Source organism: Puma concolor, chromosome A3, assembly GCF_028749965.1.
Source record: "Puma concolor isolate L17-30 chromosome A3, mPumCon1.1.hap2, whole genome shotgun sequence".
Classification (NCBI taxonomy): Eukaryota; Metazoa; Chordata; class Mammalia; order Carnivora; family Felidae; genus Puma; species Puma concolor.
This window is the reverse complement of record NC_141669.1, coordinates 26916299-26939939: the sequence shown is the minus strand read 5'-3', so window position 1 is coordinate 26939939 and position 23641 is coordinate 26916299. Positions and strand designations below refer to the sequence as shown.

Below are 23641 nucleotides of genomic sequence, written 5' to 3'. Positions count from 1 at the left end.
TCCCTCCTCCCCCCAGCCATTTTCACAAAACTTGTTCCATATGGCTAGTCGGGGCCTGAACGGTTTTTAAGCAGATAAAGATTTTTAGCCCATAATTAGAGATAAGGCTTAAAAAGCAAACATCCTTGGGCAATTTAACACTTTGCCTTGAATTCACAAGAGGCTATAAATAACTGCTATCAGGAGCCTTTATGGAGAACAGATTTTGTTAGAGGAATAGGTAAGGACTGAAAAGAGGGTGGGTGTGTGTTTGGTGGGAGGGGGGAGAAGGTAGAGATACCAGGTTGAAGCAAAGTTAGTTCACTTTACTGAATCAAGGGGCTAACAGCACTTGAAAAGAGACCTCATTACACTTTCCTTTCATCAGTTATTTACAGAATCTGGAGACCAAACCATACTCACTAAATATAATACATTCTGAGCTCGCCTAAAGTCTGATGCTAACTTACAAACAATATATAAAACAAGCTCTCTAACTTCTAACCAATGTGTAAGTTACAAAATCTGTCTTATATTTCATCAGGTATAAGGTACACCTGTTTTTCACCATTTAACAGTTCTGAAATAGATCCAACAGCTTTGTCAGAGTTTATTGGAGGCATTTTATTTTCTATACAAGGTGGCACTTAAAATAAATGTGCCTCTTACAACTGATGGTATCTTATATCCAATGAATTATGGTTACAAGTTTACTTGGAAGAAGGGATACCTCATTCTGGGACTAAAGGAAGAACAATGAAAATTACCCTCAAAGTTCTCAAAACCCATGTGCCGTGCTTGCTTTCTGCATATAAACTTCCCACAAAATTATTTCACAAGAGTCATTATTTAAAAAAAAAAAAAAGCAAGTGTAAATTCAAGATGTAAATAAAGAACTTTATTTTTCAATCCACCTGGCAAGACAAAGGTTACAAATCTAAAATTAGCAATTACTCATAGCTCTAAAACAAGCTGGTAATGAGATTATTATTTACCTTTAAGGTTTTGAAAGAAGTCAATGTTTTGTAACTAGTGTCTTAAAACCAAAATAAATTTAATGAAAATCAGGCTGATGACTTCATTTAATATATAGTATTATGGTTCTCTCTCTTTTTTTTTTTTTTTTTACTCTTGGTCATTTGTGTTGTTTTAATAATTTGCATGTGAAGGAAAATTCTAGGACCATTAACTGCTAGTAGATTTCCATCTGTTGATAAGATATAATTACATGGGAGATGGTTTTTGCACACACCCTATTCTTTGAAATCATGAAATGGCTTTTTAAAAAACAAACTCAAGGATCTTCTAATTGCTTGTAGCTGACACACTAAACCATAAATAATACATTCAGATGTTTCTCCATTGAGGTCCTCAGGATTTGGAGGACGAAGGAGAATATTTGGTGCCTCTTTTACTTTTTTCATTTTTAACGATTACTTAAACGATTAATGCCAATAGTGCATCAAGATGCCAGTCAGGCTCTTAAGAACAGAACATCATGGGACACCTAGGTTAAGCATCCGACTCTTGACTGTGGCTCAGGACATGATCTCATGGTTCATGAAATCAAGCCCCACCATGGGCTCTGCGCTGAGCATGGAGCCTTCTTGGGATTCTCTTTCTTCTTCTCTCTCTCTGTCCCTCCCCTGCTCAGACACACACACACTCTCTCTCTGTCAAAATAAATAAACATTAAAAAAAAAAAAAAGAAACGTATTTAAAAGAAAAAAGAACATCGTAAGAGAAAAAAATCAAAAGCCTCCAAAAAACCTTAGTAGATGATTCCCCAAATTAAAATTGTATATGCTTGAGTATGAAAGACCTCTCTACCTTTCAGTCCAGTACAATCAGGTGGGGATATGATGTTAGCCTCACCACTTTTTCTAGAAGCTACACTTAAAAAGTAAAAAGGGGGATATGTAGCTGGCTCAGTCAGTGGAGCATGCGACTCTTGATATCAGCAAGCCCCACGTTGGATGTAGAGATCTTAAAAAAAAAAAAAAATCTAGGTCCTCTGACCGAGACCCTTGCTTGGGCTCGTACCTTTCACATGCTATATACAGCCTCTCTTGTTCCTCTCTATACAATGGCAATCAGAATAATTAGCACTTAGTGAGCAACTACTATGTGTGCCAAGCCCTGACACCAGGAGCTTTCCATACATTACCTCAGTTCTTCTTCACAGGACCCTCTCCAGGTAGTAAATATTACCCTACTACTTCCTCCTCATTAGAGAGATGACGATGGGCCACAGAGTCAGTCCCTGACAGAGCAGAGATCTGACCCAGTCAGCGGGACTGCAGAGCCCACGTCTTCTCCACGTGGCCACCCTGTCTCCCACTGTACCATCTGTCCACACACAGCCATGACTGATGGCAATCCCATCCTCGTCACCAATAACGCAAGACAGGAAAAAAAGAACGGTTAACATGGGCTGGGAAAACCCAGGAGATCAAATGTTTAAGAACTGGAGCATATCCACCCCCGCAAAAGCTCTCCCAATTAGGCAAGTGGACAGAGGTGAGGCACAGGAATGGATGACCATGTTTAGCTGGAGGGGAGGGCTGAAAGGCAAACCCCTTGTCAGAGGGACTGGGCAAGAATGGAGAAACAACCATCGGGTAGAGAGGCTCCGGTTGAGATTTCTGTAGTGTTTATTCCAGCGCAAACTGTGAGGCCGGCTACTCATAGGAAGGGCAAAGATCTTTAGAAGTGGACAGTCTAGCTTTTTTCTCTGAGGGAGCCAATACAGAAACACTAACGCAGGCCAATTATTTATTTTTAATATGATGATACATGCACTTAAAGAATGGTTTAAAATTATTTTAAAAATAATTAAGAAAGAACAAGACTGGTTGAGAACGTGGTCTCTGAGTTTCCCTCACAAAGCCCCTGAGAGAAACAGTGGAACAGAGGGGAAGACGGATGACTGGGATTCAAGAGGCTCTGAGTAACTTAACCTCTGGGTCTCCGTCACCCAAATGTTAAATGGGGATCTGAGGAAGCAAACACCCAAGATTCTGAAAACCCAGAGGTGACAGGCTTCAAAGGCACCTTAGTGCCATCTAGTGGCAAAGTAAGTACCCTGGCGACACAAACCGTAGAATCCGCAGGTTTGAAGAGTCAGGAGGGAATCAATTCATTTAGAAGCCTTAGAAATCAATTCAAAAGAGGCAGAGGGGAAAACAAGGCCTAGAGAGGAAGTAATCTGCCTAGAGCCACACAATGCACACAACGGCTCCTGGTTCCTGGTGTGCAATAGGTGTGGTGAACACAGAGACCGCACTACATTAGCCTCAAAAATTAGAATAGAAATCAAAGTTAAAAAAAAAAAAAGGAATTAAACAGTTTGCTAGTCCGAGGGCTAATAAAGACTAAGCACCACTAGGCAAAGGGTGTGGGTTATTTTTACAATAAAAAAGTTAATTTGGGGCACCTGGGTGGCTCAGTCAGTTAAGGGTTCAACTCCAGCTCAGGGCATGATCTCATAGTTCGTGAGTTTGAGCCCCGTGTCAGGGCTCTGTGCTGACAACTCAGAGCCTGACGCCTGCTTCAGATTCTGTCTCCTCTCTCTCTGTCCCTCTCCCGCTCACATTGTCTCTCTCTGTCTTTCAAAAATGAATAGACGTTAAAAAAATTTTTTTAAGTTAATTTTTACAGGAGTCTTAAAGTACATCCACGCTAGGTACCATTTGCTTATGTATCACAATTTTCTTTCTTAAATGAAGAGTCTACTGCTCAAATCTACTTCCTCCTCAAAGCTTCTGCAGAAGGAATAATCAGCAGCTTCACATTTTTGCTAAATTTCCTTACAGGACTGACTGTTTGAATTTTTTTTTATGTCATGTAAAACGTTCAACATGTTATAACGAATCCTAAAGCCAAGCCATGCTCTCTATCCCTCCTTTCCACCTCCCTGACTCATTCCCATGACCCCCAAATTCAGATAAGTTGTTGAATGTGGTTTCCTTAAACAGGAAATGACCCAAGACAAATCCAAGAGCGATACCAATGTTCTTTGGTAACAGCTTTTTTCTAAAGTAATGCTTGGTGCTCATATTCTTTAAAAATATGAGCCACCAACTCTCATAACCAAATGTCTCATATCCTCCCTAAGGAAACACAAGTCCCAGGCTGCCAGCTTCTCTCTCTAAAGGAAAAATTTCCTCTATTTCAGTGTCTTGCTTAAACTATGGGATCAGGGCGCCTAGGTGCTCAGTCAGATAAGCATCTAACTTTGGCTCAGGTCATGATCTCACAGTTCGTGAGTTCGGGCCCGGCGTCAGGCCCTGTGCTGACAGCTCAAAGCCCAGGGCCTGCTTCAGATTCTGTGTCTCCCTCTCTCTCTGCCCCTCCCCTACTCACACTCTGTCTCTCTCTCAAAACCAAACACTTACAAAAAAATTAAACTACAGGATGAACTAAAATTTATACATACTTTTTCCTTTAACTAGACAGGCTATTAATTGTTTAACGTGCCCCTCTTATTCCTTTCCCCAATTTGGTTACGACTGGCTCTTACATTTGCCCACTCTTTCCAGAGAACGTATAATGTGAGGAAATACAGGTGTTCAGGTATTATCTGCACGTGAGACTCCCATGTTAGATGTAGCCCCCTAATTTTAGGCTACAGATAATGGGGCAGTGATGACTTCCTTCCACCATTACTACCGCACTGCAACAGGCAGGAGAGAAATGTGACATCTATGACTGAGAATACGCTACGGGAAACATGCTGGACACTTGACATACGTTGGCTCTGATTTCCCCAGCAGCACACTGAGACAGGGATTGTATCTCCACCTCACAAATGAGGAAACAGAGGCTCAGAAAGATGAGGGGATTTACCTTCCTTGTGTTCCTGGGGTCGCCAGGGTTTGGAGCCGGGTTTACAGCAGCAAAGCTTCCGCCCTCCCCGCTGCCCTTCAGCCACAGCTATGGCCCAGATGTTACTAAGGGGCTCGTGTTTCTTGGCAGTTATGCAAGTTAGACTTTAAGAGTTTCATTTTTCATTGCTTACCAATATGAGAAAGGAAGAACAAAAAGGAAAGAATCTCTTTTTTCTCTCCATATTATTCACATATGTTCATTCTGTCTTCTCCATTGGAATGTAAGCTCCAATTCCTCGCGTCTTTCCACCACGGTGAATACCAGTTCACAACAGAAACTCGAGAACTCCGTTTCAAATAAAAACGCTTTCTTCTTTCAAAAACCACAATGAAATAGAAAATTAACCGCTACACATCAAGGGAGAACACAAGCTCCCGAGATAACTCACAATTCTATCAGTCTTGTGCCCTGGAAGTGTGGTCTTACGTACAGAATGGGCTGGGAAGGGCCTCCCTGGTTCCTCTCAAACTCCCTGGTCTTCGCAGACACACGCGCTGTCATCTGCTGGATCATTACGGAACGTGCAACTTACAACTTCTCTTCGTTCCTGATGAAAACCCCAGTGGGTCTTCGTTAAAGGAAGAATGAAATTCAAACTTGACAGTTCTGCATTCAAAGCTTTCCCACAGCTTCTAACTTGACCTCAACCAAATCCACCATTACTTCCTAACCTTAAGACGACATCCTCTTGAGGCAAGAGGGAAGAGGTTGAGAGTAAGCGCTCTGGAACCAGAAAGCCCAGGTTCAAATCCCCACTCCACCCATTACAGGCTGTGGGAACTGGTGCAAATCGCTTAACCCTGTGTTTCCTTATCTGTGAAATGAGGGTAAAAGCAGTAAGTACCTCAAGGATTAAAGGAGGTGGTGGGGATTAAAAATACATGCAAAACGTTGACACTAGAACCTGGCACCTAGTAAATACTTGATGTTAGCTGCTGCTATTATTATTATTAAATAAAAAAATAAACAGTGCAAACCAAGAGGTCCCGAGAAACCCTTCCTGGCTACATGGTTGGTTTTTGCATCTGCTAGCCTCTCTACTGAAACACGTTTTCTCAACATCTGCCTCCCGTCCAAACCCCAACCATTCCTCCTAGTTCAGAGCATCTGCACCAGGCCTCTTCTGACCATTCACATCCCCGTTCATAATGCCACCCCTAGGCATCCGAAGCATGCTGTCTATTTACTCTACCCCTTGGTCACAGAGTTATTTCTGCCTCCTCTCCTCATTTAGCCCATATAAACCACAGGAGGGTGAGAGGCCATGTCTTAACACAATTCTTTCATATCCCCCTCAGTACCTCAAAATGGTTTACGCTTACATTCTAGTTCAGACTATAGAAGATGCGTAAGAAAACCGAAAATGCTATTATAATAGTGATGCTCTCATCTTCTTTCCAGTCTCATTAGAAATATTAGGCCTTTTCCAGAGCTAATACCTTCATCTCTTCTCCTCAGTTCACTCTTCCCTAGAGTGATCTTCTCTAGTTATCTTTCCGTCTCCCTGTAACATTCAATCTTTCCTCCCTCTGCTGTATTCACCCTCTCCTCCATCCACTGCCCTCAACCATGTAAAGGTCTCCGTATCTTGAAACATTTTACTTGCCTCTTCTGCCCCTTGTACAATACTCTACATTCTGACTCTCATCTCTTTGACACACTCCTAATATGAACAGTCGACTGATGCTACATCCATTTCCTCATGCGCTGCCCATTCTAAACCTCCTGAAGCTGGTTCTGAAGGTCATTAGTGACCTCCAAATCCAGTGGCCTCTTCTTGGCCTTCTCTGGACCTCATCACTACACATCACATCACTCACTAACACTTGTTCCTTTAGTTTCCAAAAATCCTTTCCATGAATCCCTACTCCTCTGACCAATACTCTGGTATCTTTTGTTTGAATCTTTTTTCACTGGTGCTACTTCTACTTTCCTCCAACTGTTGCTCAAAGGTTAGGATTTTGCTCCGCGTTCTCTTCCAAGATTTTCTGTCAAGAACTCATTCACTCACATGGCTTTACTTACTTCCACAAAAAAGCCCCAATCTGAAAGCTCAACTGTGGTCTTACTACCGGGCTTCAGACTCTAGGTACAATGGACGATCGGCCACCTCTGCTTGGATACAGCAACATGTCCTCGTGTTCAGTATCCAAAATCACATTATCTTCTCCCGTCAAAGATCTTTTCCCTTCCTCCTGAATTCTCTACATTCTATCAACAGGGACATTTTCCTTTTTAATCAGACAATTGAGGAAACTGGCATCCTCTCGGATTCTAAGCTCTCCCTCAATCCTGCCAGTCCAAATGACAAGGTCTCAGAAGATTTTCCTTTGTAATGAGGCTTCACCCCGTTCTATCTTTCCTCTTGCTGCCCATTCATCCATGACATTCATTCCTTATTTAAACCTCCTACAATACTACTTTTGTCATATCACTCTTTTGTTCAAAACCACATCAGACTTCCACATCCACGGGGTGGGAAGATCCTGAAGGAGGGCATTTAAGGCCCTTCAAAAACTAGTTCTATCCATATCATTCCCCACCGGAAACTCTCCACTCTTTGCTGATAGCCTGACACAGCCTAATTCATTCGTGGTAGGCTCTCGATAATGCTTAGTTAGGCAACCATGTAACAACATACTTGATCAAAATGCAACATTTCTGAAAGTGAAATGGAGCATTAAAAAATAATTAAAGTTACATATATTAAAAAAGACCTTATTTATTGACCAACAAATTGTTGAACAACAAATTGGTTTTACTGTATCAGGGAACTTATAAGATTGTTCTGTTAAAAACTGAAAAATAAAAATATATTAAAGTAAAAATGTTTAAATGCTAAACATTTAAAATAACAAAAGGAACATAATCAAGCTATACATTTATGACATCTGAACATTTCTGTAATATACTATAGATTTAAGATTACTTAAATTTTATCAGCATTTATAAACTTTAATCATTTCCTTAATCATATCTAATCTAATACCATATTGCTGTTTTACTGATTAATTTCTTTTTTCATTATGATCTTAGTACTTACAATTTTTTCATAAAATTACCTGTCTACTCCAGTGTTGTTCTTTATTGTTAATTGTCAAATTTATTGCTAATACATTTAAAACTGTTAAAACTTTTGATGGACTGTTGTCAGTAGGCCATAATGATTTTAGTTGAGAAAATATTCTTTCTAAATGTAGTGAGGAAAAATTAAAAATAGAACTCCCATATGACCCAGCAAATTCCACTCTGGGGTATATATTTGAAGGAAATGAAATCACTGTCTTGAAGAGAGGTATCCGCACCCTCATATTCACTGCAGCATTATTCACAAAGGCCAAAACATGTGAACAATCTAATTGTCTGTGGATAGAGGAATGGGTAAGAAAATGTGTACACACACACATACACACACACAAAAAGAGAAATATTATTCAGCCATAAAAAAAAAGGAGGAAATCCTGCCTTTTTTGACAACATGGATGGACTCTGAGGACATTATGCTGAGTGAAGTAAGTCAGACAGAGAGAGACAAATACAAATACTGCATGTTCCTGCTTCTATGTGGACTCTAAAAAAGATGAACTCTACAAACAGAATGGTGGTTGCCAGGGGCCGAGCAGGTAAGAGAAATGGGACGATTTTGGTCAAAGGAGTCAAACTTCCAGTTGTAAAGATGAGTAAGTTCTGGGGTTCTAACATACAGCATGGGGATTATAGTTAACAAGACTGTATCATATACTTGAAAGTTGCCAAGAGAGTAGATTTTAAATGTTATCAACACACACACACACACGTAATTATGTAAGGTGACAGAGATGTTAATACAATGCTACTATGGTACTCATTTTGCAATACAAGTATCAATCACAATGTATACTTCCAACTTACACCATGTAATACGTCAATTATACCTCAATAAAGCTGGGAAAAAATTTAATATTTATTTTGAGAGAGAGAACGCACATGTACGAGTACAAGTTGGGGAAGGGCAGAGAAAGAGGTAAAGAGAGAATCCCAAGCAGGCTCCATGCTCAGCATCGAGTCCGACCCGAGACTTGATTTCAGACAGCAACATTATGACCTGAGCTGATACCAAGTGTTTGGATGCTTAACCAACTGAGCCACCTAGGCACCTGAACCTGAAAAAAATTTTAATGCGCTGAGATAATTGGTAAACTCAGAGCAACTGCTATTAAACAGAGGATATTCTGAATACTAGTCTTGTTATATTGAAACTTATAAATATTTTTCTTAAGTATTGTCTTTTTGCCTCCATTTAGAGTGCCTTTCTTCAACAAATATATATACTGTATGTATAATTTATTTTTAAGTAGGCTTCATGCTCAGCGCAGAGTCAAACATGGGGCTTGAACTCAAGACCCTGAGATCAAGACCTGAGCTGAGATCAAGAGTTGGATGCTTAACTGACTGAGACACCCAGGCACCTTCAACAAATATTTTTAATAAGACAAAATTCATAAAATAAATTGTTTCTATTTATTATTCTTCATAAGTTTCACCAAATTTAGACACTGATAAATTATAGGCTTCAATTCTAGTATAGAATATAAATTAATTCATTTAAAATCAGAAGATCAATAAAAGTTTCCTACAAATTATTATTGAGGTTTTAAGTACAATGGTATTATGGTTACTTTTTTTTTTTTTTCAACGTTTATTTATTTTTGTGACAGAGAGAGACAGAGCATGAACGGGGGAGGGGCAGAGAGAGAGGGAGACACAGAATCGGAAACAGGCTCCAGGCTCTGAGCCATCAGCCCAGAGCCTGACGCGGGGCTCGAACTCCCGGACCGCGAGATCGTGACCTGGCTGAAGTCGGACGCTCAACCGACTGTGCCACCCAGGCGCCCCTATGGTTACTTTTTAAAGTCATTTCTTCAGAGATATATACTCAAATATTTTTAACAGAGGGGTGTCTGGGTGGCTCAGTCAGTTAAGTGGCCAACTTCAGCTCAGGTCATGATTTCACAGTTCATGAGTTCAAGCCCTGCACTGGGCTCTGTGTTGACAGCTCAGAGCCTGGAGCCTGCTTCAGATTCTGTCTCCCTTTCTCTCTGCCCCTCTCCTGCTTAACACTCTTTCTGTCTCTCAAAAAGTGAATAAACATTAAAAAAAATTTTTTTTAATAAAAATAAAAGTGAAATGATTTGGGGGCACCTGGGTGGCTCAGTAGGTTAAGTGTCTGACTCTTGGTTTTGGTTAGAGTCATGATCTCACGGTTCATGGGATCGAGCCCCGTATTGGGTTCTACAATAACAGTGGAGCATGCCTGGGATTCTCTCTCTCCCCTCTCTCTGCCCCTCCTCACTTGTAGTCTTTCTCTCTCAAAATAAATAAACAAACATTTTTTAAAAATAAAAAATGAAATGACTTGATACATTAGTTTTTTAAATTTATTTCTAAAGTTTGAGAGACAGAGAGCATGCACATGTGCTCACATGCCCATAAGCAGGAAAGGGGCAGAGAGAGGGAGTGAGAGAATTCCAAGCAGGCTCTGTGTTATCTGCATGGAGCCCGATGTGGGGCTCGATCCCACAAACCATGAGATCATGACCTGAGCCAAAATCAAGAGCCCAGCACTTAGCCAACTGAGCCACACAGGTGCCTATGGATTTGTTTTACAATAATATGGGGTTGAGTTAAGGAAATACTGATGAAATAAGATCAGCCATAAGTTAGTAATTGTTGAAGCTGGTTGACAGGCATATGGGAAAGGGCTCATTATAGTGGTCTCTCTGCTATTTTTTATATAATTGAAATTTGCATAATAAAATGTTACAAACAAACAACTCCTCCTAGGTGGATGTTATGGATTGAATTACACCTCCCCAAAATTCATATGTTAAAATCCAACCCCCCAAGTGTGACGATATTTGGAGAGGGGCTTTAAAGGAGATAATTAAGATTAGGGGTGCCTGGAAGGCTCAGTCCATTAAGCATCCAAATCTTGATTTTGGCATGATCTCAAGGTCATGAGACCAAGCCCTGCATTGGAAGATTCTCTCTCTCTCTCACCCACCATGCTCCACCCTTCCCACATCCCTCGAGCTCTCCCACGCCAAAAAAAAGGGAGACAATTAATATTAAATGACGTCATAAAGTTGGGGCCCTAATATGACAGGACTGGTATCCTTATAAGAAGAGAACTACAGGCACACAGAGGAAGAGCCTTGCCATCTAAAAGCCGGGAAGAGAGACCTCAAATATGAATTTGAGAAACCAACCCTGAAGGTGCCCTGATATCGGTCTGTTAGCTTCCAGGACTGTGAGAAAATAAACTTGCTACTTAAACACTCAGTCTGTCATATTTTGTTAGGGCAGCCCTAGAAGACAGTGAAGATATTCAAAAGTGTGATTTTACATTTCAAAATTAAATCCTGTGTATCATTTGAACACTCACTATTCCCTTTATGGAAAATTTCAATGTCTCCCTGTTTGAAAGTATTGCCTACAATAATTACAATTTGCTAAAAAACTTTCTTTCTTTTTTTTTTTAAACTGGCTCTGGGGCGCCTGGGTGGCGCAGTCGGTTAAGCGTCCGACTTCAGCCAGGTCACGATCTCGTGGTCCGTGAGTTCGAGCCCCGCGTCAGGCTCTGGGCTGATGGCTCAGAGCCTGGAGCCTGTTTCCGATTCTGTGTCTCCCTCTCTCTCTGCCCCTCCCCCGTTCATGCTCTGTCTCTCTCTGTCCCAAAAATAAATAAACGTTGAAAAAAAAAATTAAAAAAATAAATAAATAAATAAATAAATAAACTGGCTCAGAGAGTAACTTTTTTTTTTTTTTAACGTTTATTTATTATTTTTGAGACAGGGAGAGACAGCATTAACGGGGGAGGGTCAGAGAGAGAGGCAGACACAGAATCCGAAACAGGCTCCAGGTTCTGAGCTGTCAGCACAGAGACCGACACGGGGCTCGAACTCACGGACCGCAAGATCATGACCTGAGCCGAAATCAGATGCTTAACCGACTGAGCCACCCAGGCGCCCCACTAAAAAACTTTCAAAAGCTGGATTTTTTTTGGAACTCCATTAATTGAAGACATAAAAGATTTCCAATTGATTTTTAACAGAATGCAGCCAAAATGCAAAAGACTCTCAAACAGTTCATGTGACTGTAGGACACTTAAATTGACTTATAAAATAATTCTTAAAAAATTCAAACATTTTTAAAATCCACCTGATGATGGGCAGAAAAAGAAAAGTAAATACTGCCACACAATACAAAATTTAATTCAACATCAGAAAAGTCACAAGAATCTTATAATTCAATTACCCAATGGCGTATATAAAAATAGTTGTAGGGGTGCCCAGGTGGCTTAGTTGGTTGAGCATCCAACTCTTGATTTTAGCTCAGGTCATGACCCCAGAGTCATGGGATCAAGCCCCACATTGGGCTCTGTGCTGAGCATGGAGCTTGCTTGGGATTCTCTCTCTCTCTTCCCTGCTCCTCTCCCAGCTCGCACCTGCTCGCTCTCGCTTGCTCTCTCTCTCTCAAAAAAAAAAAAATTATAAATGACAACAGCCAGTTTTTATTTCCATTAGTAGAAGCCTCTTTGGACCACATTATGTCTCCCATCACAATCAAACCCAAGTACGTTTACACTTCACAGGGTCCACCAAAATTGATATCTGTATTACCACCACTACAAGTAAGACTTTTATCTGTTATGTTTAACTTTTTAACTGAATGTACAATAGCATTCAGAATAATGTGAGATGTTTCACCTCTGAGAGAATGAATTTCCAAGAATTTTATTCTGAATCCACTAACTAGGTGAAAAAAATTAAACCATTATGAGAACAGAATCAATGACTTTTCTATTTGAAGCATCTGATGTCACTGATGCCAAACCGGTGAATTCAATTGGTAATGAGCTATTTCACCTAAGAGAGCAAGCACATTAGCACCTGTGATCTCACTTTTCATACACATACAAGAAAATGTGGGATGGACCAATCTTATAAACCATTTCTGCTCATTTTCATTTGCTCCAAATGAAAAGTCAAGCCTCACAAAATGCCATGAAAATGCACCTTCTATAGCTTCATATTAAATCATCATCTTTGGACGTGACCTTAAAAAAAAAGAAAAGAAAACCAACTACTACCAACTTTTGATGTAAATGCTAATGTTTCTTCAACAAATTTAGGTCTTCCCGTTAGTGATATCACCACAGCCCCTGAAGTGGAGGGTAAATGTTATACAACCTGTACATTCATTAGCTCTCTTGACAAACGAGAATTGAGTTCCTTATGGTCCTCTAACACACTTTTTGATTTGTTTGCGTTTTGGAAATGAATGCTGCCTAAGGGTTTACTATAAACTATATAAAAGTTACCAAGCAATGTAATATACAAATAGTGGTACATTTAGGCCATACAATAAGTGATCAAACCACTGTAGCAAGAGAATTCAGACTATTCCCCATGTGCTTTATTTATGGCAGGCCTGCTCCCCATACATCTAGTCTATGATTCCCCACATTTCCCGTTAATCCTGCCAACTGGTAGCCAGGCAACGTCATGCATCGCACAGGCCGCAGTTTGGCACAAATGTCTGATACATACAAGGGGGCTTACAAAGACACTGGTGTGAGTATTTCTCCTACCAGTACCCCGGACCTGAAGGAGGTGGCTGTTCCCAGACTCTGTGAGCAAACACAGGAGGCTTTATCAGCGAGCATCCTGTGTACTGTCCTTGAAAGGGTCAGGTTAGTAAGTTGTGTGTGGAAAGGGTTGGAAAAAAAAGAGACAGGCTGTTACCGGTCATTGTTCAGATTTTAGCACTGGAAAGTGGGAGCTCTGTCCTCTGCACACGCATCGAGTACGATACTAGATGAGACTGCGGCAGAAGAGGGAAGAACAAAGAGGATGTCTATGAAAACCCACTCTGCTTTTTATGCAACAATTAATAACACCTCATTTAAAAATGAAAAACCTCGAGACAAACGCTAAACACGATGGGTTACCAGGGTAACAAGCATAACCTGGCCACTTATGTTTAGTGAACACTCAAATCCATGGCTTTCCTCGTGCTCTTCTAACCTAGGACGCCAGTTCCCTTCTGAACACTTACTCACCTTCCAGCCCTCGGTGCACACCTGCGTTCACTCCTGCACCGTCTCCAGCACAGCCTTTCCTGATGTGGTCAGTCCACAGTGACTGCCCACCTCCTCCCAACATGGCCCTTCTGGCCATACATGTCTTCGGGTATTTACCCTGCAGTTATATCACGTAACCTTACAAAGGTGGGTGACCAGTTCAATGAAGAGGAGGGTTCGGGGAAAATAAATGGGGGGGGGGGGGGCGTGTCCTGGAAAGGGACTAACAAAAGAAAAGGAATCTAGTATGTGTGCTGAGAGAGAGCAGAAAAAATAATAGGAAGTGACATTTTCCTTTTTCAATGCTACACATACTGGTTTGATATCTGAGCAATTTCCTTGTTTTTACTTTTTACATAAGAGTAGGGGACAATGGGAATAATAAGTAGACATAAGGATTTCTATTTTAATTCAGGTCCTGAGACTGTGAGACCCTGTTTGGGAGGTTTGGTTACTATTCTCTTCCACCTTCTTCACCTTCCAACAGCCCACAAAGTCAAGTCTAAGGTTGAATTTTAGTTTCAGAACTTGCGTGGGGAAATGAAACGGGTAGGTCGAAGGGAACAATAGCTGGCAATCTCAGAAGCACAAATGTAAACAGTGCACATGTCTTCTGGTTCTCTAACAAATATTCCGCAGACAGTGCGTTTGGTTTTGCAGACACTCCCTGATATAAAACAAACACTTCTATTTTTATACCAATTTGGTTTCAGAAAGTCATTACAGTGCACAAAAGCCATCCAAATATCACTCTCATTCTGCTTAAATTTTGTTATTAAACCTGTTTGGAAATGTCTGAAAGAAGATAATACATTTTTTTAAATCCCTATTTTTTAAATTAAATTCCGTTCTATTTTCCTTCTATTCCAAGACTTAAAGGAGACGACAGCATGTAGGAGCTCTCCCTTCTTAGACACGGTTCAAACTTGGATCCCAAGTTCCAATGTCTATGCAGTCCAAGTTTGTATCTTGTAGTAGTTCTGTACAACTTAGCATCAAATGCCTGCATATTTTGGCATGGCTCACAGCCTGCCTGAATTGGATCCATATGACAAACTGCAAAATATCCTCACATAACATCTGTTTGTATTGTGATGCTGCTTTGAGCAATTGTCATTTCTTTGTCTTGCTAAGTAATTAATTCAAAATTATATAATGAGACCATCAACTCCTGTCAAGTCCTCCCTTGCAAATTCCCTCACATCCATCCCCTTTCCTATCGCCCCTGCCATACTGATACTGTCAGGCTAGACATGTGCTGATCTCCCAAACCTGTCTACATCTAGTATCTTCCAAGGCCACAGCGCTTCCCAAACAATAAGACTAAATTACCTCCATGCATACCACATTCCTTCATTCAAAACAAAGCCAAACACAAACCGGTCCTTCAGCGGCTCCCTATCTGCCAAATAAAAAGCCAAAGAGCTTAACCTCACATTTAAGACCTTTCATAAGCTGGCTCCGCTCCAACTTTCCCACTGGAACCACCCTATTTCCTTTTACTCTACAAAACCAGCCTATTCACTGACTCCTCTGTTCCCCCTATTAGCCTACTCTCTAACTCCTCTGTTCCTCCAACACAAACATGTACGCACCCCTTCTCTTTCGGTTTCCAGGGCTTTGCTCATACTGTTCATCTGCCTGGAATGCCCTCTCCACCGCCCTCCTCTTGGCCTATCCAAGTACTATCTGTCCTTCAAAGCCAAATTCAACATCCTATCTTCACTATCTACCATCCTATCTCTACTATCTCTTTGACCTCTAGGTAACCAGTGCTTTACAAATAACTCACTTGGTATTTCTTTGATGCCTCATACTATTGGCTGGTTCTGCCTATGTTAGCTTCACTAGACTGTAGCAGGGGGTACAAACAAGCCTATCTGGCAAGCTGCTGCTACTGCTTTGTCCTCTGACTCAGTGCTATGTACACAGCAGACAATTAGTATATAGTTTGATTGACTAATTGGTTAAAGATATTATGTATTCGCTCACTCAACAAATATTTATTGAATCCCAATATGTGCTAGGCACTGTTACAGGCACCAGGAAAATATAAACGAACCATAAAGACAAAAACTTCTGCCTTCATAGGACTTACATTCTAGGGAAGGGGACATAGCATTTTTTTTTTAAAGTAAGCGGTAAAAATATTAGAAGGTGCTAAATGCTCTGGAGAAAAAGCAGAGAAGAAAGTAAGGAGTATAAGGTGGGGTGGAAGGTGGGCTATGCTTTTACACAGAATGATTGTGGAAGGCTTCTCTGAACAAGTGACATTTGAGCAAAGATTTGAATGAGGTAACCGAGTGAGGTATGCAGATATCTGGAAGAACCTCCAGGCAGAGGGAGATCAAAGTGCCAAAACCCTGAGGCAGGAATGTGCCTGGAATATTCAGGGAAGAAGAAAGAGGTGAGTTGAGGGGGAAGTTGAGGTGGAGTGAGTTGAGGGGGAAGAATGGGAGGCACTCTGCTGGGAGAGAGCCTCTCAGGGATTCTGCCTGCTACCTCTAGGGGAGGGAACAGAGGAATGACATATTGGACTCACATTTGAAAGGACCCATTTGGGGGTGCCTGGGTGGCTCAGTCCGTTAAGCATCCGACCTCGGCTCAGATCATGAACTCACGGTTCGTGGGTTCAAGACCCACACTGGGCTCTGTGCTGAGAGCTACAGCCTGGAGCCTGCTTCGGATACTGTCTCCCCTTCTCTCTGTTCCTCCCCCACTCACACTCTGTCTCTCTTTCTCCCAAAAATAAATAAAGATTTAGAAAAAAAAAATGGACCCATTTGGATGGTCTTTGAGAATAGGGATCGATAGAAGCAGGAAGACCAGTCAGAGTAATTTAGGAAGGGGATGACCTTGGGGACAAAAGTCTTCAGGAGGGGAGTATCTCAGATATTGTAAATGTTAAGTTGGAGTAATGAATGGAGAGACTGAGGAAGCAGTTAGACACGGGGTCTAAAGTTCAGGGGAGAAACCCTGAAACCCACTTTTGGGAGTTGTCGGTGTATAGACGGTATCAAACTATGGGAGCAGATGAAATCCAGGGAGCTGGTGTAGACAGAGATGAGGCCCAAGGACTAAGCCTAGGAAGCCGCCAAGACTGAGAAGGAGGAGCCAGTGGGGCAAGAGGAAAACATGAATGCCAATCTGTTGGGAAGAGACTGCGCTTGAGAGAATAACCCACATCCATCAGGTGCATGCCACTGATACAACTTAGACTACGGAGGCTAAGGGAGGGAGTTTATTTTCCTCACTCCTTCCAGCGGCTGAGGTTAGGCAAATCTTAGGCAGGGGTACTAACATAAACAAGGATAAGGACACAATTTTCCATAAGAGTAAAGTAAAAATTTAACAACACAATATTGAGTTGTTTTTTTTTTTAAAGGAAAAAAAAAATCTAGTGATAATCAAGTTAGTGCAGGGTTTGTCAACCTTGGCACTACAGACATTTTGGCCAATAATTCTTTACCTTGGGGGGCTGTCCTGTTCATTATGGGATGTTTAGCAGCAGCCTCGGACTCTGCCCACTAGATGGCAGTAGCAGTCCCCTTCACTTCACCAAGTGCCAAAGGTCCCCTGGGGGGCAAAATCCTCCCCAGTTGACCACTCAGTTATAGTGAGTTGTCAATACAAACCTACTCTGACAATACTTTAAATATCCTTTCTGCCAAATGCACCTGTTAATTTCTGCTGATAATCTCTTCTCCGGATTTTCTTTACCAGTCAGCTGATTTGGAAGGTTCTCACTGTATTCAATACCCAGAGTGAAGAAAGCAAGTGATTAGCTCAAAAATGTACTTCCAATTTTTTGCATATAAGAGATATTCCCCAAATCTACCCAGTTCAAAACATGATCATCTCTGCCCACACTCGTTCATAGCAGCCTATTCATAATAGCCTATAGGCAGAAGCAACCCAGTGTCCAGCCGCAGACGAACAGATAAACAAAGTGTGGCGTATACATACAATGGAATACCACTCAGCCTGAAAAAGGAACGGAACTCTGACACAGGCTACAACGTGGACATGATGTTTGGTGAGATATGCTAGTCACAAAGGGACAAATACTGTATGACTCACTCATACGAGGGGCCAACAATAGTCAAATTCATAGAGACAGAAAGCAGAACGGTTGCCAGGGACTAAAGAAAGGGGAGAATAGGGAGTTACTGTTTAATGGGTACACATTTCTAGTTTTGCAGGATAAAAAAAGTAGAGATGGACGGTGGTGGTAGTTACACAACAACAGGAATAAACTTCACACAACTGAACTGAACACTTAGAAATGGTTAAGGTGGTAAATTTTATGTTACGTGCTTTTTTTTTTTTACCACAATTAAAAAAAAAAAAGAACACAGGCTCTGGGGTCCGTCTGTCTTGGGTTCAAATATTGGCAAAATGCCCAACATATCTGGCTCATAGTAAGTATTCAGTAACCATTAGCAGCTGATTACAAATTAGTGTTTTAACCAGAATGTTACCAAGTCAGCGTGCATGTCTGTCAGGACCCATGGTTGACAGTTATGTGTGCCTCTGACTGGTGAAACAGGAAAGCAGTCATAAAGAAAGTACGGTTTAAAAAAAACAAAGACCATTTCTGAGAATAAAATCATTTTGCCAACTGAGTGTCATTAAGTACAAAGTATGGTCAATTTCTTCCCTTCAAAATTTAGTCCTCTCCTGTGGATTTATCCTGTCACTTATTTTAAATATTTCTTTATTTTGAAAGAGACAGCATAAGCAGGGGAGGGGCAGAGAGAGAGGGGGAGAGAGAATCCCAAGCTGACTCCTCACTATCAGTGCAGAGCCCCATGAGGGGCTCGTTCTCATGAACCACGAGATCATGACCTCAGCTGAAATCAAGAGTCAGATGCTTAACCAACTGAGCCACCCAGGTGCCCTGCTTGTCACTTATTTTAACGATCCAGTCTTTTTGTATTACTTTTTCAAACCTTAAAAAAAAAAATTTATGTGTCTGTAAATATACTTTTTCTTAAATGATCAAGAATCCATTCTAGATGTTACCCTATTTATATCAGTTTTGCTCTCATTGCTGATTCCAACAATTCTTTGCACAGTCCTACAGTGTGTGCAATTCTGACTCTCCTCTATTTCTCCCTAACATATCTGCTGAAAACAAAACCTAATTTTCCTAGCTGTATTTGGGTTAAGGACAGTTTAAAGAAAGAAATAACAAAATAAAACCGAAAAGTAAATAACAGAAACACAGCAGAAAGTAAGTAAGAGAAAAGCAGCATTTCCCATGACAAGCCAGAAGCATGGGAGACTCAGCTCTCGGCTTGCAAACACAGCTCACCAGGCACGTGGGCAGAAGATGGGTGCTCACTCATCTTGGTAAGACACCAAACCAAAGAGAAACAGAAGCGCCCAGAGCAGGTGGGCTTTCCAAACTGTCTAACCTGCATGGGATTGATCTTCACCGAGCGCTCAAAGCACTCCACGCATTCTCTAAACTCCTTGTTCCGCAGATGAAGAAGGCCTTTGGAGCGCTGAGCCCGAGCGCTGCGGTGGCGGGACAGTTCCCAGGCCCGCTCATAGCAAGCGTGGTCTCGAAGGACATCTCCGAGCAAGCAGTACAAACTCGGCGTTTCTTTTTTCTCCAGCTCTTGCCTGAGGATTTCTTCTGCCTAGAAATGACAACAGAAGTAAGTGAATTAGCTTATAGTGACTAATGGCTTTTTCTTTTTTTAGCACATAAACATCTTTAATCCCACAGGACCCAAATTTTTATTTTCAAAGTTTGAGATGACCTGTTGATTTCATGCATCTAGGACAAAGGCTGAAAACAACAGAAAACAGATATGGTACAGGTAAAAGAGAGGAACAGGAAGTAAGAACAGAGTGCTGCTTTACTGGCATCTGGAATCCTCCAGGAAAGAAAGGCACCAAGGGGAAGCTTATTCCACGATACTGGGAGGACTCACTGGACTCCCCAGAAGCTCCCCACTCCAGCTGTCACCACTGTGACTGTGAGAGCAGCATCTTTAGTTCACCTCTACTCAATGGCAATGCAAGGGTATGTTTCTTGAGTTTAGTTTAGTTATTTAGTTTAGTCTGCTTTGTTTTTCCTTTTTTAAAATGGCCTGCTCAGGGAGCCCAGGATTGCTGAAACATTTATAAAAGAAGGAGGGGGTACAATTTAATAGTCATTGTTTATCTCACAGATAAAACTTGCCAACAGGAGGCCTATCTGCTTCCAGACAGTCCCTTCGGTTTAGCAATTAAAGACCATCCTCAGAACACTGCACAAGCTTGGGTAATAGTCTCCTATGTGCACAATTCAGATTCACCTCATCGGCTAAGCTAATTCTGTACTTGTTACCACTACTCTGCTTCCCTGGCCCGTGTCCCTTACCCCTTGTTTCTAATCAGTCTCAACAGCATGGCAGCGGCTCTACTTCCACTTCCCATCCTTACATGCAAACACCTTCCTATAAATAGCAGTGGAGTCACCCAAGATGCCAAGACAGCCATGGATGGCCACAATGGGTGTCGATATCTGGGAAGCCATCCTCAAGAAGCTAAATTGATTCTTTAGACTCCTTAATTGACAGAGCTGGCAATCTCAAAGTGGATGTATTTGATTTGCTTTAGGTTGCATCCAGCTAGAATTCTTAACTAGTCTAATTTTTGGGAAACATTCTAAAAGACGACTGTGCTTATAAAAGTGTCTTTGGATGCTGGCTTCTCTGCATTTATTTTTTTTTTTAATTTTTAATGTTTATTTTTGAGAGAGAGAGGCACACAGAGTATGAGTGGGGAAGGGCAGAGAGACAGGGAGACACAGAATCCAAAGCAGGCTCCAGGCTCTGTGCCGACAGCTCAGAGCTTGACATGGGGCTCGAACCCACAATCCATGAGATCATGACCTGAGCCGAAGCTGGATGCTCAACCGACTGATCCACCCTGGCGCCCTATCTGCATTTCTGATACAGTATGGGCTATGCAGGCTTTTTAGGCCTGGTCTTAAAGTGGAACCGGAATTTATAAAACAGTTTCTAAGCAAAAAGAGTTATAAATCCCAAATAGCCAAAATACATATGAAATTTTAAAATATAATTCATGTGAAACCTCTACAATGATACAATAGTTATTACTGTTCTAACCATAATTTTGTAAGGTTGTTTATATAAGTACCCAACACAGGTATATTTACATATACACATATATGTATTCAACCAAATTACACGTAACAGACTGTAGCCACAGTGGAATTTTTGCTGACATGATCTTATAGTGTAGTTGAAGGCACTTCTTCTGGCAATATGGCATTGAAACTTGAAACCCAAACCCTCCCAGAAATTCAGAAGGCTGCCCCTGCAGAAAATAAAAATTTGTGATTAGTTATCTGATGTGGTTGGATCTGAAGGCATGAGGAGGCAGTGATCATGACAGGGTCGGGCACTGGTGGTCCATGATATCCAGTGATGAAAGAATTTCTTAAATTATCACCTGTGGGAGCTTAGAATAAAGCTCCTACCTAATGTAAGGTTTTGTGTATAGGAACTTCATCAAGGCAATAAGCTTCCGCACAGCAAAGGAAACAATCAACAAAACTAAAAGGCAACCAACGGAATGGGAGAAGATACTTGCAAATGACATAGGGTTAGTATTCAAAATCAATAAAGAACAAACTCAACACCCAAAAAACAAATAACCCTGTGAAGAAATGGGCAGAAGACACAAATAGACACTTTTCCAAAGAAGATATCCAGATGGCTAACACATGAAAAGATGCTCAACATCACTAATCAGGAAAATACAAATCAAAACCACAATGGGATACCACCCCACACTTGTCAGAATGGCTAAAATTAACAACACAAGTAATAACAGGTGTTGGCAAGGACACAGACAAAGGGGAACCTTCTTGCACTGTGGGTGGGAATGCAAATTGGTGCAGCCACTCTGTAGAAGAGTATGGAGGTTCCTGAAAAAACTAAAAATAGAACTACACTATGATCCAGCAATTGCACTACTAGGTATTTACCCAAAGGATACAAAAATACAGATTCAAAGGAGTACATGCACCCTGATGTTTATAGCAGCATTATCAACAATACCCAAACTATGTAGAGAGCCCCAATGTCCATCGACTGATGAACAGATAAAGAAGATGTGGTGTGTGTGTGTGTGTGTGTGTATACACACATATATATTTATATATATACACATACACACACACAATGGAATATTACTCAACTATCAAAAAAGAATGAAATCTTGCCATTTCCAACGATGTGGATGGAGCTAGAATGTATTATGTCAAGCAAAATAAGTCAATCAGAGAAAGACAAATATCATTTGATTTCATTCATATATAGAATTTAAGAAACAAAAGAGATGAACATATGGGAAGCAGGGAGAGAGGAGAGAGGAAAACAAACCCCAAGAGACTCTTAATGATAAAGAACAAACTGAGAGTTGATGGAACGAGGTGGGTGAGAGACAGGCTAGATGGGTGATGGGTATCTTTTTAAGTTTATTTATTCTGAGAATGAGCATGCAAGAGACTGTGCGTGGAAGTGGGGGGGGGCAGAGAGAGAGGGAGAGAAAGACAGAATTCCAGCTCACAGCCTGATGTGGAGCTCGAACTCATGAACCGTGAGATCATGACCTGAGATAAAATCAAGAGTTGGACACTTAACCAACCAGCCATCCAGGTGCCCTGGGTAATGGGTACTAAGGAGAGCACTTGTTGTGATAAGCCCTAGGTGTTGTATGTGATATATCACTGAATTCTACTCCTGAAACCAATATTGCACTCTGTGTTAAATAACTAAAATTTAAATTAAAAAAAAAAAAAAAAGCTTCTGTGAATTAAGTGATAGGACACTGAAGATACCAGACTGTGAGGTAGGTTGGTGGCTTCTAATTTCACCAAATAGCACAAAGAAAGAAAATGACATTCAGTGTTTTAAATCCTCAAGTTCAGAGAAGCAAGTTATTTCTATGATTGCCTCAAAGAATTTCTTTTTCCTCGTAGCTGCCAAGGTAGTATAGCCAAAACTCGGATGTAGACATTGCTGCTATGTGAATTCTGAATACAGGACAAACTCAGTTTCACTAGGTCTATGTGCAAATGAAGGCATCTCACTGGGTTAATCAAATATGTTTTAGTCATTTGTTTTATTTCCTCTATTGCCTTTTAACCACACATCATTTTATTTATTTATTTATTTATTTATTTATTTATTTATTTATTTATTTATTTAGAGAGAAAGAGAGAGGAAATATGTGTGTACATGGGGTATGGGAAGAGGGAGAGGGAGAGAGAGAGAGAGAGAGAGAGAGAATCTTAAGCAGGTTCCATGCTCAGCATGGAGCCTAACACAGGGCTCAATCTCACGACCCTGAGATCATGACCTGGGCCAAAATCAAAAGTTGGACGCTTAACTGACTGAGCCACCCAGGTGCCCTGTCATTTTATTATTTTTGAGTGATTGCTCTAGAGGTAATCATGCACATCTTCAATTTATCAAAGTTCATTTAGAGTTACTGTCATATCACCTCACCTTTCTCACATCACAAGTGGCCCAGTCAAGCCCTTCCTAAAGTTGTTCCACAGAAACAATGCAAGATAAACAAATGATTCTTATTGTTTTAAGACACTAAAGTTTTGATGTG

General features: G+C 41.0%; 1 protein-coding gene across 3 annotated transcripts in view; it reads right to left on the bottom strand.

The window, feature by feature from the left end:
* The window catches only part of TTC27 (tetratricopeptide repeat domain 27), a 188365-nt gene that overhangs the window by 42772 nt on the left and 121952 nt on the right, over nt 1-23641 (bottom strand). For all 3 annotated transcript variants that reach the window (XM_086700346.1, XM_086700347.1, XM_025927411.2), the window contains exon 13: nt 19414-19641. In XM_086700346.1, coding sequence (XP_086556472.1) covers nt 19414-19641 — 228 coding nt within the window. The remainder of the gene's footprint in view (nt 1-19413; nt 19642-23641) is intronic.